Below are 18,465 nucleotides of genomic sequence, written 5' to 3'. Positions count from 1 at the left end.
ACGTATTTAGAAGCATTTCTTGTCAAATGCATACAGCTTATTATATTATTTTTTCATCTGGCCAAGCCTTGGTTCTTTCGTGTATCTCATGCAATGTGTCACTTAAAAAGAAGTGCGTAAAGCAGCCCATAGATCATACAGTTTTTTTTTAGTTAACCAGCGGGTTGAACAAAAAGAAAATGGACTCGATTCCCCAACCACACATTCGATGTAGATGGGGGAATCCTCTCTCTAAGCTACTGCATGCTGCCAGTGGGGAGACGTTCCCACCATCAGAATACACTGATCAATGCTGTTGGCTTTAGCCAGTGGTGCTGATTGAGCGTGGATATTTCAATAGGGTGGTTATACAGAAGTCGGTTGATTGACTTCTGTACAAGCTCCCTGCCATGAAATTCGACCAGCCCCTGCTGAACCAGCCAAATTTCGATCCATATATGGCCGGCTTAACAGCTTTTTTTGCTATAATGGACCACAGAATGATCCTTTTTACAGCGTCACCCCAGAGCATTTATTGGGGTCCAAAGTAGCACTGTTGTGCAAGTTTTCTCTTTTGAGTCAAGTCCCAAAATATAAAGGACCAAGAATCACATGCACAGCATAGGAAAATTTGTAGGGAAACAACAACAATGGTTTGGGTTAATTGTATATTATTTTTATATAAAATGCTTATTTTACAACATTTATTAAAGGTTGCGTTCATTATGCTGGCTTCACAAGCCATTCTAATTTTTTTAAAGGCAAAAGAACAGCAGTAGAAAAGAGGTGTGTGAACTGAATTTTAATAGTGCATGTTATCTAAGCTGCAGCTACTCAACTCTGTTTGGTTTGACTGATCAACATGAGGTTTGACTGATCAACGTGAAAATTAGCATATAGGCAATCCTTACATCACTTAAATAAAAGCTGTCTGACAAAGTGAAGCAAGCTAAAAGATCTGACAAAGTGAAGCAATCTAAAAGATCTAAAAAAGCAACACATCATGCAGCGATCTAAAGAAATTCAAGAACAGATGAGAAACAAAAGTCATTGACATGTATCAGTCTGGAAAGAATTACAAAGCCAGTTCTAAGGCTTTAGGACTCCAGCAATCCACAGTTAAAGCCAATATCCACAAATGGAGAAGACTTGGAATAGTGGTGAACTTTCCCAGGAATGGTCGGCCTACCAGAATTATTCCAATAGCACAATGACGACTCATACAGAAGGTCACAAAAGCCAGAACATCTAAAAGAACTGCAGGTCTCACTTTCCTCAGTGTTCATGATTTAACAATAAGAAAAAGACTGGTCTTGTCTCACATTTGCCAAAAAACATCTTGATTATCCCAAGGGCAAATATTCTGTGGACTGATGAGACAAAAGTTGAACTTTTTGGAGCGCACTTGGGTTATGTAGCAGGACAAAAATCCAAAATACACCAGCATGTCCTCCTCTGAATGGCTCAAAAAAAAAATTTAAGTTTTGGAGTGGCTTAGTCAAAGTCAGGACTCAGATTGAGATGCTGTGGCATGACCTTAAAACAGGCCGTTCATGCTCGAAGACCCTCCAAAGTGGCTGAATTAAAACAATTCTGCAAAGCAGAGTGGGCCAACATTCCTCCACAGCAATGTGAAAGACTCCAGTTATCACAAATGCTTGATTGCGGTTGTTGCTGCCAAGTGTGGCACAACCAGTTATTAGGTTTAGGGGGCAATTACTTTTTCACACATGGCCAGGCAGGTTTGGACAGCTTTTTTTCCTTCAATGAAATCATTTAAAAACTGCATTTTGCACTTACCAGGGTTATCTTTGTGTAATATTAACATTTGTTTGATGAAGTGAATCATTTATGTCTGACAAATATGCAATAAAATAACTCAGGAAGGAGCAAATACTTTTCACAGCACTGTAAATGCATCTGTACTTAGGTTTTCCCCCTGCAAAGCCCCACAAACACCGGCTGATCCTGCCAGTGAAGTCAACCCAATGCAGCTTCCTGTTATGATGTGACCACAATGGTGTGCTACTCCTGAATTCAGAGCAGAGTTGCCACTCTCATGTAGGCTGTACCGGCTTACGCAATGGTGGGATGAAAAATAAATTGCAGGAAACATAGCCATCAGCATTTTCACACGTCTGTAGTCTGTCAATCAACACTTGACCGCACCCAGTGCTGCCCACTGCTTTTGGGATTGACAGCTCTGACTCTGTTGCTGAAACCCTCCCACTGTGAGCTGTAGTGTCTGGGAGGGAGAGTGCATGAGACACAAATAAAAGGAGGATTTGGTTCAATGCAATTTTAAGTACAACCTCTTCCAGGCAGAAATACGATTATTCAGGCCCATGCCTCTGGCATTGGTAGCTGTAGGAAACATCTCAACGTTTCATGCAATTTCAAAATCAGTCCCCCAGCTTAATTAATGAAAAGCTACAATCTTCAGAAAAACTTTATTTTTACACTTGTTTCTTGTGCCAGACTCTCGATAGTAAAATCCAAAGTCCCATACTAAACCTAGGTTTTTATAAGGTGCTGACAATTTATTCAGTGCCTTTACATACAGTTCAATCAAATCAGTCCCTGCCCTCAACGGTGCTTACAATATAAATGTCCCAATCTCGCATAAGCCGACCATAGATGGTGCAAATCTCCGCCGGTTCAGCAGAGACCAGCCAAGATTCATATTATCTTTGAGCAACCTGTGCCCAATTTGATCGTTGCATGACTTGGGTACAACCGGCATGTTAGATGTTTCATACAATCCGTGTTCTCCCAGTAGGGACGGCTCCATGCACGACTCAACCCACCCACCTTTAGGAGTACAAAATAGCACCGCGGGAGGGATTCCCCCATAAACACTGACTGTGTTGATTGGGCAGTCTAGCAATTCTTTTTCCTACAAACTATGGTTGCAGGAAAGAAAATTGCATCAACTATGGCCTGCAATACACACTTACTATGTCAAACTTTGACAAGAGCTAATTGACAGGAGCCAATTAACCCACCAGCATGTCTTTGGAGTGTGGGAGGAAACCAGAGTACCTGGAGTAAAGCCACACAGGCACAGGAAGAACATGCAAACTCCAGGCAGGTGATGCCGTGGTTGGGATTCGAACCAACGACCCTAGTACTGCCAGGTGGATGTGCTAACCATTTAGCCGCTGTCCCTAGTATGTGTATGTATGAATGTGAGTTGGGAACCTTAGATTGTACGTCCCCTGAAGAGAAGGGACTGATGTGAATGTACAATATATATATATATATATATGTGTAAAGCGCTGCGTAAATGGACGGCATACCTGAAATAAATAAATTAACCCACCAGTATGTAGGAAGTGTAGGAGGAAACCCACGCAAGCACATGCAAACTCCATGCAGACAGTGTCCTATCTTGGATTCAAACCAAGGACCCCAGTGCTGCAAGGCAGAAGTGCTAAATACTAAGCCACTTTTGCAATGTGCTATATATTTAATAACAATGGATAATTGAATTATAAAAACTACAGGCATGGTAATAATGACTATATCAGCATTGCGGTGACATTATTGATATGCTGCAAGTTCAGCAGACACCTCTTTAAGCTCCCAGTTATGCTTAATTTCACCATAATGGCAGTCAGTACAAAGTCAACGGGGGAGGGGCTGGGTCAGGGCGCACACAAAGGGAACAGAGATGAAAGCAATGCAACAAAAGACAAAACATGCTTTTAAAATAGGATTGCGGATGAACGGATGCTTTAATTATGTTCATTTAATGTGGCAAAAATGATACGCAGAGATTAACACTATTTGTAGCTCAAGGTTAATTAGGAAAATGCCAATCATGGATTTAAACTGGACCTAAAATCACAATGACTTTTTAAAAAAAAGTGTTAACAGTTCTTTTATAGAAACATTCAGCATCCCCCCATCCACCATCACCATCACCATACATTCATTTCTATGATCCACACTATACAGAAAAGGAGCCTAGTTCAACTTTGGATCACAACATTGGCCACCACTGCATTGGCCAACTGGAGTATACACTCCAGATAGTGATTTGATGTTAAAATGAAGAGAGCAAGGGGAAGCTCTTGGTTTAGTTTTCACTCAAAATACAGGGTGCAGCAACATAACTTCCTTTTTTGAAATGCGTGCCATTCAGGCTGTAGCGGCAATAGCGGGGCGGGAGTGGTCTCAGGCGACAGGCGTAGTTCTAAAGTTTTTGTTCTCTTCCAGGTCAGTCATCATCATGCGTTTGAACAGTGAGCAGCATGCGTTTGCCGTAGAGGCCTACTTTTCGAACGGATTTTCTGTGATCGCAACCCAACGCGCCTTCCGACATCGCTTCAATGTAGCCCCGTTGGGCTGTGTCCCGGACCGGAAATCAATTGTTATGTGGGTCACTACATTCAGACAAACCGCGAGTATGACAAGACGAAGAGCTGGAGTCCCTCGACCCATCAGATCACCTGAGAACATCGAAGCAGTGAGAGCTTCAATCTTGCGATCCCCGCAGCGTTCTGCGCGCAAACATGCGTCTGCCCTTGGACTTTCGGATCATTCAGTGAGGCGAATTCTTCACGATGACCTTCATTACCATCTGTACAAGTTGGCGATTGTGCAGGAACTCTCCGAAGGCGACTTCAATTCTCGGAGGAACGCATGTGAGGCAGTACTCGAAAATGTCCCTGAGGATGCAATTGTTTTTTACAGTGATGAAGCCCATTTTCACTTGACTGGATGCATCAACAAACAGAACATGCGCTACTGGGCCGACACCAATCCTCGAGAATTGCATCAAAGGCCTTTGCATTCATCTAAAGTCACAGTGTGGTGTGCAATTGCCTCAGCTGGGATTATTGGTCCCTGGTTCTTTGAAGAAAATGAGGTCACAGTGACAGTGAATTCAGACCGGTATGTGAACATGCTATGCTGGTAAGGGTCATGAAAAACGCCAGAAATCGGCTTATTCAGTGTATGGACAATGGGGGGCGTCACCTACCTGATATGATTTTCAAAACTGTGTAAAACAGAACTTTAGATATGTACCTACATTATTAAAGACAATAAAAACAATTCTGATTCATAAAATGGGTTTTATTGCGTTTTGAAAAAAGGAAGTTATGTTGCCGCACCCTGTAGAGTCAAGCGAGGAAATGCTAATCAGCGGGTAAGGATGAAACTTTATTGCAATCACAGTACTCCCCAATACCCTCTCTCTTCAAAAAGTAATCTCCATTTTTGTTCAGGTGTACAGGCATCATCCATGTCCAGCCTTTGGATTTAGAATATTGGCCCACAGATGTCACAATAGAACTAGATCTCCCAATGCGCATATCCTTAATATTCATAGCCTTGTGCAGGGGTCCCCAAACTAAGGCCCTCCAGCTGCTGAAGTACTACAAGTCCCATCATGCCTCTGGGAGTCTTGCCTGTGGTTGTCAGAGTCTTGCAAGGCCTCGTGGGACTTGCAGTTCCTCAGCGCCTGGAGGGCCATAGTTTGGAGAATCCTGGCCTTGTGTATACACATGCTTTTACTTATCAAATCACTGACTAGCCAATGTAAAAATTCCCAACAATCACATTGATCAGTCAGTCAATCTCCTACCTCCTATCTCGTGTCCAGTTAATGTAAAAATCAATTTCGGTCTTCCCCAGAGAAACCTCTACTGCCTCCTACCTAGACACTTGCTAGAAAGGTATAATGAATAGCCCCAGTGAATGATCACTTGAGAAATGCAGGTGAGAAAATGCCATCTAGAGCAAAGCAAAGAGTCCACCTTAGGCCCTATGCACAATGCTGCTCCTAGGAGCATCTGGCATTTTTTTTCTGCCTCTAAACACCGCTGCATGTTAGCCTTTATGTCCATGCACACATTTAGAGGCAGAATAAAAAAAACACGCTTCAAGGAGCAGTGGCATTTTAGAAGAGCAAAACAGTTAACGAGGGTTTAGTGCTTGAACATTCATTTATTTCAATGGAGAGAATAAATTATTATTCTGGCCAATGAAACGAGTTAAAGCGATTCTAAAGGTTAATTTTTGTTTATGGAAAATAACAAACTTGCCTCTACATGTATATGCAGTGGTTTTGCACAGAGCAGCCCAGATCCTCCTCTTCTTGGGTCCCCCACAGGCTCTTCTGGCCCCTTCCTCCTGTTGGGTGCCCCCACAGCAAGCAGCTTGCTATGGGGGCACCCACTGCTTTGTAAGTCCATTCACACACGAAGTTGCTGCTTGGCCCCGCCCCCTCTCTCTCCTCCTTGGCTGACTGGCTGTGAATGACAGCAGCGGGAGCCAAAGGCTCCACCTTGCTGTCTCAGTCAATGAGGAGGCACAGACCCTGGACAGCTGACGCTATGGTTCACATAGGGGGGCTGGGGGCACTGCTGCACACAGGTTTTTTACCTTCATGCATAAAATGCATGAAGGTAAAAAACCTTCAGCCTTTACAACCACTTTAACACTCAAACTCTTGACCAAGCAAATCGTGTTTACAAGAGTCAAGCATTTTTTTGCAATAATGCAGCTACCTGGGGAAAAAAAACACATCTAGGAGAGATAGCAAAACCCCCCCAGTGTGCATGAGGCCCTAATGATCACCCCACTAGCAGTGTATGCTTACCTGCCCTTAAAGCAGTGGTTCTCAACCTTCCTAATGCTGTGACCTTTTAATACAGTTCCTCATGTTGTGGTGACCCCCAACCATAACATTATTTACCCAGTAATTATAATTCATGAGTGTCGTTTTACCTTTCAACACAGCAGCTGCTTTCTACACAGTAGCTGCTCTTTACACATCGGAAATATGTGTTTTCTGATGGTCTTAGGGGACCCCTGTGAAAGGGTCGTTTGACCCCCAAAGGGGTCGCGACCCACAGGTTGAGAACCACTGCCTTAAAGGATAAGTTCACCTTTTTCTTTCTTGTTAAAAAACTAGCATTTATTATTTTTGGTTGCAGGAGCCTGTAAAGCCTTGCACCACTGGTGCCATGCATGGATGTACGATGTACGGGATGTACGAGCAAGCAGATATACTGACAGAAAAGAGTCAATGAACTACCACTGCACTCCACAGCGCCATGGTAGTTCATTGAGAACTACAATCCGACAGCCACTAAGGATGTCTGGACTTGTAGTTTCTCATTCACAGAGTGATGTGAATGAGTGATGCGGCCAGGTGGGTGGAGCCCCACACAGCCATGCTTTTTTTTTTTTTAATTTGACAACTAGTGTGGGGAGAGGAGATCCCCCACTAACTGTCAAAGCAGGGGAGTGGGGGTGGTGCATTCATAACATGTTACGCCCTGAATATGGGTGTAATATGTAACATGTTATGAAAAGTTAACTTATCCTTTAACTTCATATAAAAAATGCAGCGCTAAGTATAGGGTATTTGAACTAGTAAACATAGATATAAGATATGTTGGTCAATAATAAATGAAAATTAAAATAAAGTCTAATTCAGTAACATTATAAAGTGCATATGGTGACTAATAAAATATGCTATCACATCCCGTGACGTGATGGTGGACGTCCCAATACGAGGTGAAGTATCAGTGATTCCCGTGCTCTTAGGTGGGTATATTATGCACTAACCAGACAGCGCACACAACTGTGCGTTTGAGTTATCAGACCACTCCTGGTACTCTGGAACTGGAAAAGAAAGGATTTGGAGATCATCTGGCAAACGAACAGCTCGGCAAGTGATCAGCATCTCATCTATACCAACTGTGGTACTTCATCCATCCAGCAGGGGGTCATCATCCATGTGTAATGAACTCTCAGATATCCAGTTAGGAAACCACCAAATAAGGCATAGAGCATCGGACTAAGGGATCCACCTTGAAAGGGAGGGGCTCGTGGTGCAGAGAGCCCAAACAGAAACTCTGATAGTGTAGTAATTTGAGATCCTTTATTGATAAATATAATAGCAGATATAAACTCACATGTGGGAGATAAGGCAGAAACAAAAATGGCCGCCGGCCTCCACGCGGCTCGGACGGCGTGACGTCACCGGCTAGGCTCCACCCTAGGAGCCCCTCCTTTCAAGGTGGATCCCTTAGTCCGATGCTCTATGCCTTATTTGGTGATGTCATTGAGAAGGTTTTGAGGCTGTACCTTTATGCTAGCTGCTCATTTATTTGTCCAAGCGCTCGTAATAACCTCTCAGTTTGTTCCATTATCCTTTAACTTAACCACCACTCTACTTGCCACCATGAGCAAAAAGAGGATGTCTAGTGTAAGCTCCAAGTCATTATCTGGAGCTTACAGGAGGTTGAGGACTCACTTTTTACCCACGTGAGGCAGGAGGTGCATGGCCCTTCACAAGCATTCAACACGGGGGAATGAGTGAAAAAGAAACATAGTAGAGTGGTGGCAGAAAACAAAGCATCCACTACTCTTCTAGCAAAACACTAAATGTTGTACTTTCTAACATTGAACGGTATTAACTCCTCATGCCCAGAAGTACCAGGGATTTTCCTTTGCTCCTGGCAACCGAACAGAGGGTGGGCAAGAGTTAGGAAAAATAGGCTGCTGGTGGGGCTACCAATGAAGTGACGCTGATGCTTTGGCCTGCATGGGAACAGCACAGGTTGTATTTAAAGCAGAGTTCCACTCACTCTGTAAAAAAAATAAAAGTCAGCAGCTACAAAAACTGTAGCTGCTGACTTTTAAAAAAAAAAATCACTCACCTGTCCCACGATCCCGCGGTGCCCCAGCCACAGCCCGTTTCACCAGCCGTCCTGCATTCCAGGTGCCGGCATCTTCAGTGTGGGCACCCGGCTGTGACAGCTTGCGGCTTCACAGCCGGGTGCCCACTGCGCATGCGCGTGTAGCGCTGTGCTTCCTGAATGGCCCCATCGTCTTCTGGGACCTGCCACGCGTCCCACAAGACTATGGGGAGGGAGGGGGGAGAACAACTTCTGCTCGCCTAGGCGATCGCAGTGGGAGTAGGTACCTGTCAATTTCAGGTACCCGCTCCCCAAAGGTGCCAATCCTTAATGGGGAGCGGGGGACCAATCTTTAAAGCGGAACTTCCCCTTTTGGGTGGAACTCCGCTTTAAGATCTTTTTATGTGAAATTTTTGTTTTTTAAATATCTGCCTAGAGATGATGTTTAAGGTTAATTTACACCTTCACCTACAGTTGTACGGAATGTTATCATTGACTTAAAGGCTAAGTTCACATTTTGTGCCATGTTACATGATTCACCTGTTTTTAGGGCTGTCAGTTTGAAAGCTGTAGGGTTACATGATCCACCCGTTTTTAGGGTGGCACATGTAACATGTTTCAGCTCCTGCAGCCAGTTCTGCTAATCCCTTCTGCCCGCTGATCCAGATGTGTATACCTCGTGACACCAAGGAGCATTTTATATACCGCACTATATCAAGTGCACTTCCGGTGAGTGGGCACTTCTTCTATTTAGCATAAGGAACCTTCACCGGTCTGGAATTTTGGGGACTATTTATTTATTTATTTTATTTCATTGAGAATATAATTTCTATAAAGCGCTGCACTATTTTTGTTACTTTGTACTACGGTTTTGTTGGTTACCTTGAGTGTACAGCTGCTGGACTGAATAGCGCTCACTTTTACATTTTGACTTTTAGTTCTGCTAATCCCCCCTTAGTGTGACAGTAGGCAGGGGATCTTTTCGCCCGTGCCCACTGCTACATTTAAAAATAGCAAGGCCGTGCACGGCTCTACCCACACATCTTCCTGTGAATTAATGAACTACAAGTACCATCAGCCACCGCAGATGATGGCTTGTATTTCTGAATGAATTGTGAGAGCATTGAGGAACACTCTCGTAGTTCATTCACAAGCCCTACAGCTTTCAAACAGACAGCCCATATGGAAATACGGGATGAAAGATGAAGAGCTTGCCTGCAGGAGTTTAGCACTGCACCCCTGATCCACTGATCACGGGTGCCATGCTTTTTTAGGCTCCTGCAGGAAAAAATAATAAATGCATATTTTGTTTTCTGCAAAAAAAAAAAATGCATTTATTATTTTTTCCTTTAAATAAGAACATAGGGCAGATGCAATCAACTATATTGATACAGCTCCTCTTAGCTGGAATGATCACTAAATACACACAAATCCTAGCTACCACCTGTCCTACCACCATGGACTGAATTACATTTTTAGCAAACATGCATACCTCCCCTCTGGCAGCAGATTATCAGAGGGCAGCTCGATCAAAGCTCATTTCTAGTAGATCAATAACTAACGGATATCACTCAGTCGCACCATGTACGACTGCTTGATCTTTACTGCTCATTAGTCCGACAAAACATTTAGGGGGGAAATTGATCTTAGAGGCCCAGAAATTCTCTGCAGTGAGTTAATCTGCACATCAGACTTTTATATACACATCTGACTGCTTTATGTCTAAAGCAAAGCCTGAAAGTAAAACCGCAACACAAGATTTGTGGTGTCGACATTAATGTCTAAATGGGGACATAGTATCTACAGCAAACAATACATCAAACTTTTGCATGAACAGACAGATGCCACCAACTATACACTATAAACCTTCTATTATTTACGCTGTAGTATTAATTGCACTATTGCTGTTTTTTTGCATGGTAGATTGTGTATGAGACAGTTGTTAGTTACATACTGTATACAGAATATACAGACTGTGCAGACTGCCTACTAAATCCGCACAATTGTTGTTTTGTTTGATTTTTCTGTACTGTGCCAGTTTTTTCCTAAATCGGTAATTTCACCATTTTTTGTACTATACTCTAAAATCATAATTTCCTGATGCAAACCTAAAATTTTGGAAAATGGTAGGAATACTGAGAAATAAAAAACATATATTATGCTAGTCTTCATAAATAGGCCCCATTAAAACTTTCACCCACTATAGTGTTTCATTCTCAGTAATAGACATTTAATTGGTAATAATTTGAAGACCATGTCCAATCACATTTGAAAACTTGCTGACAAATTAAATTGTTTACCAACATTACAAATCTCTCATTTACCAAGAACTTTGACAGAAGCATCTCATCATTCAGACTTGCTCTGTAATATTTTGCCATTTTTTGTAATTGTAAGGAGCTCTGCACTTTACCTTTCCTGGTGCTTTCCTGGGATCTCCTGGTCGCATATCCATAGATGGTGGAACTTGATAAATGTCTTGTGACTGGGTCATTGATGGTGGCACCTGGTAGATGTCTTGTCCTGCTCTAGCTGATGGTGGGACTTGATAAACATCCTGAGACTGAGGGGGGCTGGTGGATCCCACTGGGACTTGGTATAGTTCCTGTGGTTGATTCATGGAAGGTGGAACCTGATAAATGTCTTGAACTTGACTAGAGAACTGATGTTGAGATAGCTGGCTCTGATACAAGGTAGATTGCTTGGAAGGGGTTGTTTGACCTGGGTGCTGTGGCCCCTGAGGGCTCTGATAAAGTGTCTGTTGCCCTTTAGGTGGTGCTGGAACCAAGTAAACATTGTCTGCACTCGGGCTCTGGTAAGGATGCATAGGTGCATACTGGTTTGAGGAGACGACATTATAGACACCTTGGCTGTTATAAGGCAATGGAGTCTGGGGTGGCTGCTGCTGGGCTTGTTGCTGAGGCTTCTGTTGACCTTGATCACCAGCAGCACCTTGTTTCTTGTCATACATACCCACTAGAATCTTAAGCCGATTTCCAGGAACAATGCCCTGTCGTCCATGTAGAGAACACAGCCACCATCCATCTAGACCTTGAGTATTACGCTCCAGCACTGTCATGATATCCCCTTTTCGGAAGGAAAGCTCATCCGGGGACTCTGCCACATTGTCATATAGAGCTTTGGCCAGTACATTCTGCAAAAACAAATACAAAAAGGTTACCAAAAAAAAAAAATGTTCTAATTTACATTTTCATGAATCAACAGTGGACCTGTCAGATGTACAAAACCATATTATCTACAATAAAATAGTTCACATTACTTGCACACATTGAGAAGATAAATTCATTAGGATGAGCTTTTTTGTACTTCTAAAAATATTAAAAAGACTATAGTACTCGTTTAAGTTGGTGAAGCACCAGTCAATTGATACAATTTATTCAGCTTGACCAGCCTTTGCAGTTAAACTACTGAGTAGTTAACTAAAGAAATGGTGATGACAGCCTTCATGCATCAACTGCCTTCTTCCTTACAAATGGAATTTTCCACTATGGCAATTTGGTATCTGCAGATGCAAAAAATAGCCAACAAGAAGCATTTCATCCCTTAAAAAAAAAAAAAAAAAAAAAAGATAATTGGAATATCAGGCCTAAAATATTATAATTACCCCTTTCATGTAGATCATGCATCTCCAAACTTTCTAAACAAAGGCCCAGTTTACAGTCAGTCATTCACACTTTAGGGGAGCTGGAATGTGGCCACTGGGAGTAGAAAAGTTCCCGCTGTCAGTGGGAAAAAACAAATGCCCCTTCACTGTTATCAGTGGGTGGAATTGTACCCCATCATTGGTGTCACTGGAAGAAAGTGTGCCCCGTCATTGGTGTCACTGGAAGAAATTGTGCCCCATCATTGGTGTCACTGGAGGAAATTGTGCCCCATCATTGGTGTCATTGGGAAGAATTGTGCCCCTTCTTTGGTGTCAGTGAAGGGAAATTATGCCCCAATCGTTGGTATTAGTCTATGAAATATTTCCCTAAGGGCTGGCAAATCAAACAAAGAGCGACATCTTGCCATCCGACAGCAGTTTGAAGATCACTAGTCTAGAGGTACCTGATTATACGACAATGATGCAAATGGCTGTTTTTACATATTAGAAAGTACAATTGAATCTAATGAAGTGTAGCTTTACTTGGTTTAGATACACTTTAATAGCCAACAGCCTATGTGCCACACTCTATGGCATCTTTTTTTAACCAGGATTATATGGTACCCTGGACATGTGAGCCACCTACATAAGGGGAAATGTCTTTCCACAACGTACTGATCACACTATTAAACCATAAGCTTTAGATATAATAATTTTACAGTTACTTCAAGAGTTTCTTTGGTTTTAAAGCGTGAGAAAGGTGGTTCTAAGGGAAACAAAAAGGCAAAAATATCTTAACCCCACCAATAATTTTTTTTCTTTGTAGACAGATGCCAAAGGTTTCCATAAGGAATCCCATAACCTGCTTTGATCATAACACTGATATATTGAATATAAATTTTCAGAAACATGGGATCTTTGGAAAAGTAGTGTAGTGTTGTGAAATATTATCTTGGCAGAGACTCATGGTGGAATGCAAAGTATCCTGGAGCAGAGATTTAGAGGTCAGGGATCTCAAGTTCAAAGCCAACGTTGCTTAAGCTCTGTGTTTCTGAGGGCGAAGTGGAAATAGTCTCCCCAGCCATAAGAGGCACCAGCAAACAAACCACTACATTCCAGCCAACAATCAAAGGCCTATATGTGCAGGATTCTCCCATGGAAAGAAAGCAACATGGACAACACAAGGCAGATAATTCTTATGATGACGGTTTGACATGTTGGTGTCAAGACCAGCTGTCAAAGTCTGTCTTCTACTGTATTCATATACAATTAACAAAAGAATTTTGTTTTAGACTATAACTAAATAACCATGCATTTCTTTCAAGTGGAATGTCTTCAAATATCCATATGTTGTTCCTTACCAAGGGTTAAGTTAAAGTACATTTTCTTGTAATTTGTCACCTTATGCATGCTTTTTGTTCCATCTTTTTATGATTATGTCTACCGTATGAATTATAAACTTTTCCTCCAACTACCAAAATTAATGCTGAATGACAACTGATGTTTACTGGACAAGCCTCCTAGAAAATATATTGCATTCAGTGAAGGTCTTTTGCGCAAATTTGGCCATAGACACCAGATAACAGGAGCAATCCAGCTGCATTAGGCTATGTTCACACTAGCGTTGTGTGCAGGCGGCAGAGAGGCATTTGGGAAGCGTTTTTACCACTTCCCAAACGCCTCTGCCAATTCTGCACATTACAGCATATGGTGCTGTTCTAACGGGAGCGTTTGCGTCACGTCACGTTGCGTCAAAATGGACGCCTCTGGTCGAGTCAGGAGGCGTTGAAGCCTCCTATTCTAGTCTATGGTGCCGCTCCGCAAACGCCCGGCCAGCGTTTGAGGTGCGGTTGAAACGCGGTTGCGGGGCGTTTGCGGAGCGGTAACACCATTCAAACTGCATTATAGGCGTTTGTGGGGCGTTTTTAACGCTCGGCAAATGCCTAGCAACCGCTGCTAAACCGGGCATGCGGCGTTTGCGGAGCGTTAAAAAAAAACTCTGCAAACACTGGACCAACGCTTGCCAAACGCTATAGGGGCGTTTGGCAAGCGTTGGTAAAACAGTCAAGTGTGAACGAGCCCTTACTTAGCAGGAAGCACAGCATGAAGAAAGGCTGCCTCGCCATTGTCACCAAACATAGGCATACATTACTAAAGAAAAAAATTACATGTAAAAATTACTAAAAACGTAAAATGAACATGTGTTGCAATCATTGATTAAACCTCAGGTCTCAAGAAAAACAGACCAAGCTCCTTCAAAATGTTAATAAAATGCTGCTGCTTTGACATATCCGCTTGTAGGACCCATGAGTGCCTCTAGACCTTTTTTAAATGGACAGAACTGCGAACTCTTTCACAAAGAAACCTACTCCCTAACGGCTCATGTACACGGGACATTTGAAAAACACTTCTGAACGATGGAAACTGACAGCTGGAAAACGTAGGTTAAAAAACGTCTGTTTAGCCACGTTTGCATACCGCGTTTGTGTTTAGAAGCGTTTTTTAAAGATAATATCAGGAGACCTCCAAAATGCCCAGAATGCACTAAAAAACAGTAAAAAATTAACTGTTTCAGAGATTTTGAGAGAAATACAGAGAGCAGAAGCAGAGAGAGCAGTATGTGTTGAGATGACCTGTCTTTTCTGGTTGAATTCACTATGGATCCCATCATGAGCATAATGCGGCACATTCTACCATTTTTTCCTTCATGCAAAACCTGGAACTGACTGCGCTGGTGTACAAGGTCCATTTGAATACATGGAAAACGCTTTGCATGCATTTCTGATGATGAAAAAAGGCTCTGGACAGCATCTGGATATGGAACAGTTAAAAAACGCTTTGAAATGCAAACGCTTATAAACGCGGTTAGCTTTTGAAACACTGATAAAATCTACTCCTGAACGCAAGTTTGGTGCGTTCAAAAAAAGACAGTAAAAACTCAACTGCCTGTAAACAACTATATGTACATGGAAACATAGGAAAACATTAGGGAGAGTTCAGGGGCTGCTGAAAAAAACGCAGAAAAGCTCCAGAACGTGAGTTTATCAGCTGCAGTGTACATGAACCCTTATATGTAGTTTATATGTCTTCAGCAAAAATAAATTAAAAATGTTAGATCCTTTTAAAACGGAGCTGTAACTAAAAGTCATTGGGCCATTACAAAAATTAAAAGCTGAAAATTAGTGAGTTTTTTTTCTAATCAGCACCAGGGATTGTAATTAAAAGGATACGTTCAATGTTTGACAAAAAATAATCAATGCACATTTTTTTGCAGGTAAAGTAAGTATCTGGAGTGTTAAGTGGATGTACACAGAGCAACAAGCTTTTAGTTTGGCTGTTTACAAGGCAACAAAGAATCCATGTCCAATCACTTACGTAAGTTCAACATGCGTGTTATCACTGCTGTCAACACAGCTGTCAGCCGACACACCTGTGGGCAGATCTGTTAAACATTAACGTGTCTGCTCACTGCCGAGTTTCTGGAACTATCCTATCATCCCTATATAAAAGTATACTCAGGGCTAATGCATTCATATACTGTAGCAGTTTGGTAAAATCCTGTACTGCCTTTCTCAAGTTAAAGGACAAGCCAACACCAAACGATCTTCATTAGTTTTACGTGGAAGCCAGCAGGCTAAATAGAGCAAACGTTTGCTTAACCACTCAAGTACCAGCCTGTAAATCCTGTTCATTACCAGGCCATTTTTTTGTGATAGTTTGATAATTACTAGGTCAGGCAACATTGTGCCCAGATAAAGTTTGTATCATTTTTTGAGACAGATAGAGCTTTCTTTTGGCAGTCTTTAATAAAACACAATTTTTTAATTTGTTACTATATATAAAAAAAAAAATCAACTTTGGATTACTTACATTCCCTTTCAATCATTGGTGGTCAGTGGCACTTCAAACCTCCTAACTTTTATACAACAATCTCACTATCATTGGTGTTTAGTAGCAATGTACCCCACCTCCTAAAATAGGAGTCCTACAACCATGGGTGGTCAGTGGTACTTTATGCCCGCCTTCCCCCCATATGGGAAATAAAAAAAATCCCATAATCTTTGGTGGTACTTTTCAGACCCCTAACCTTCACCTTCAATCTGCCACAGTCCCCCTTCCCGCTGTATTTACTAACATCCAGTCCATTAATCCGTTTTCTTTACAATATGGCAACATGCTCTGTTTGTTCTAGTTACCATTTTTCCAGGCTGAAAGTGAGGAAAACTTAAAGTTGTCATCAAAATAAGCATTGTTTGGAAATATCCCAATGGAGATTCTCATCCCTGGTTTACAGGTCTAGCTGCCAGAGGCCCCCTTAACAATGTTGTGGTAACAAGAGTTGCAATGCACCCCAGCACACTGTTGCAGTAAGCGGTACAATGTAGCAGCCAGTAGCACACCACTATCAGATACAGTGAGGGAGATATTATAGTAATATATATGTACACACACATCGTAATTTAGGCTATATGATAATTATCATCTCTAAGGGAACCTTCAGACCCTGCCTGACACATTCGACTTTGAGATTGCAAGAAAACAGCAGTTAGTCAAGTAGATAATTTGGTTGACCCTATTGTTCTCTCCAGAAACAAGGCCAAAGGTGAATGGGCTTTCTTTCTCTTCCTCAGCATGCTTAAGCAGCTTATGAGCGTGAAGGTGACAGGACCAGATCTTTATAACGGTCTATGTTTCCATTTGACCATTTTAGGCATTCTGGTGAAGAAGTTCATCCAACCATGTCCTTTGGAAAGCCAACTCGTGAGACTTGCTCTGTTTCAGAGTTCTTCGTTTGGTTCTTTCCTTATTTCTTTCACCTAACAGTAACAGTGCAACACCTTTACAATTGCCTCCACAGCAGACTAGAGATGGGAATTATGGCTCAACTGGAATCCTTGAGATATATAGGAAAGTAGCAGGTAATTAAAGCCCAGCTGAAGTCCCACTTCTTTTCATATCTATATAGCCCAATACACCCATATGTTATGATTTCTTACTGTTTTAATGGGTCTTAAAGCCAAACCAAAGGCAAAGGATGCTCACCTTTCCAACAGTCCCTCTGGCGTTGGTATCTTCTCTTGCGTGCCGAATTTCAGGCCTCTTCATTGACCTCCGCAAGATGACATCACTCCTGTGTATGTACAGGAGCTAGTCATCCCGGCACAAAGGATTGGGCTGACCACTGTAAGCTGAGCTGTACATGCTATATGGTCTATATCAGGGATGTAAAACTGGTGGCCCTCCGATTGTTGCGAAACTACAAGTACCATCATGCCTCTGCCTTTTGGAGTCATGCTTATAACGGTCAATCTTGCAATGCCTCATGGGACTTGTCGTTTGGCGACAGCTGGAGGGCCGTCAGTTTGACACTCATGGTCTATATCATCAGCTTTACCCTAGTGCCTGGTTGACAACCTACACAACTGTTGCGTCAAGAGTGCAGCTAAGACCATAAAAATAGATGGTTTGTACAAAATGTACCTGACTATATCTTTTTCTGTGACATTTGGGCTATAAACCTGCAATTATCCAAAACTAACATATACTTTGAGTGAATTTGTTTTTTAAATATCCAGAAGTATATATTCAATAATTAAAGAGTAGACATCTGAAAACAAAGCTCAAAAGGGCAAAAGGCTGTGATATATCCAAGCAAAAAATGGTGTGGTCACGGTGCAGCTCAAGTCTTACATTCTTGCTTATCGTGTTACGTAGTACTGCCAGTCTGCTCTGAGTCTTTCACCATACATCTAGCATAAGGGGAACCTCAGTGTTTAGAGATAATAAAACCATTATGAGCATTTCTATTCGAACACAGCACAGAAGAGGAACTCTGAGTGATTACTGCTAGGATGGGGAATAGAAAAAAAAACCCCATGAAATAAAGCTGTAACCTAAGCTCATTAGTCCCTTGGGATCTGGTCACCCTTGCAACATAACTGGTGTCTTGTGGAATATATAGAATACTATCTACCAAAGAACAAAAGTAAAGATAGAAGAGATAAGACTTCCAACCCCATCACCTATATGGCATCTCCCCTCTTTCACCAACCCCACTAACACTGCTGTCATCTTTATATTAGGGACGGGAGGAAAAGGGCAAATTTTTAATCCCTACTTCAGCCATTCTCCACCAGGGTTCCGAGGAATCCTAGGGTTCCTCCAGAGATAGCTGGGAGCTGTGTCAGAATGACCTCCCATCTGATGATGCCTGCCTAGTTC

The 18,465-nt window shown here is 42.1% G+C and overlaps 1 protein-coding gene across 2 annotated transcripts in view; it reads right to left on the bottom strand.

Annotated features, from left to right (window-relative positions):
- The window catches only part of BCAR1 (BCAR1 scaffold protein, Cas family member), a 208,529-nt gene that overhangs the window by 95,849 nt on the left and 94,215 nt on the right, over positions 1-18,465 (bottom strand). For both annotated transcript variants that reach the window (XM_089692853.1, XM_089692854.1), the window contains exon 2: positions 11,053-11,793. In XM_089692853.1, coding sequence (XP_089548979.1) covers positions 11,053-11,793 — 741 coding nt within the window. The remainder of the gene's footprint in view (positions 1-11,052; positions 11,794-18,465) is intronic.

Source organism: Staurois parvus, unplaced genomic scaffold, assembly GCF_062004578.1.
Source record: "Staurois parvus isolate SC_StPar_1 unplaced genomic scaffold, SC_StPar_1.0 ptg000607l, whole genome shotgun sequence".
Classification (NCBI taxonomy): domain Eukaryota; kingdom Metazoa; phylum Chordata; class Amphibia; order Anura; family Ranidae; genus Staurois; species Staurois parvus.
The sequence above is the reverse complement of the archived record's forward strand: the minus strand, read 5'-3'. Positions and strand labels throughout refer to the sequence as shown.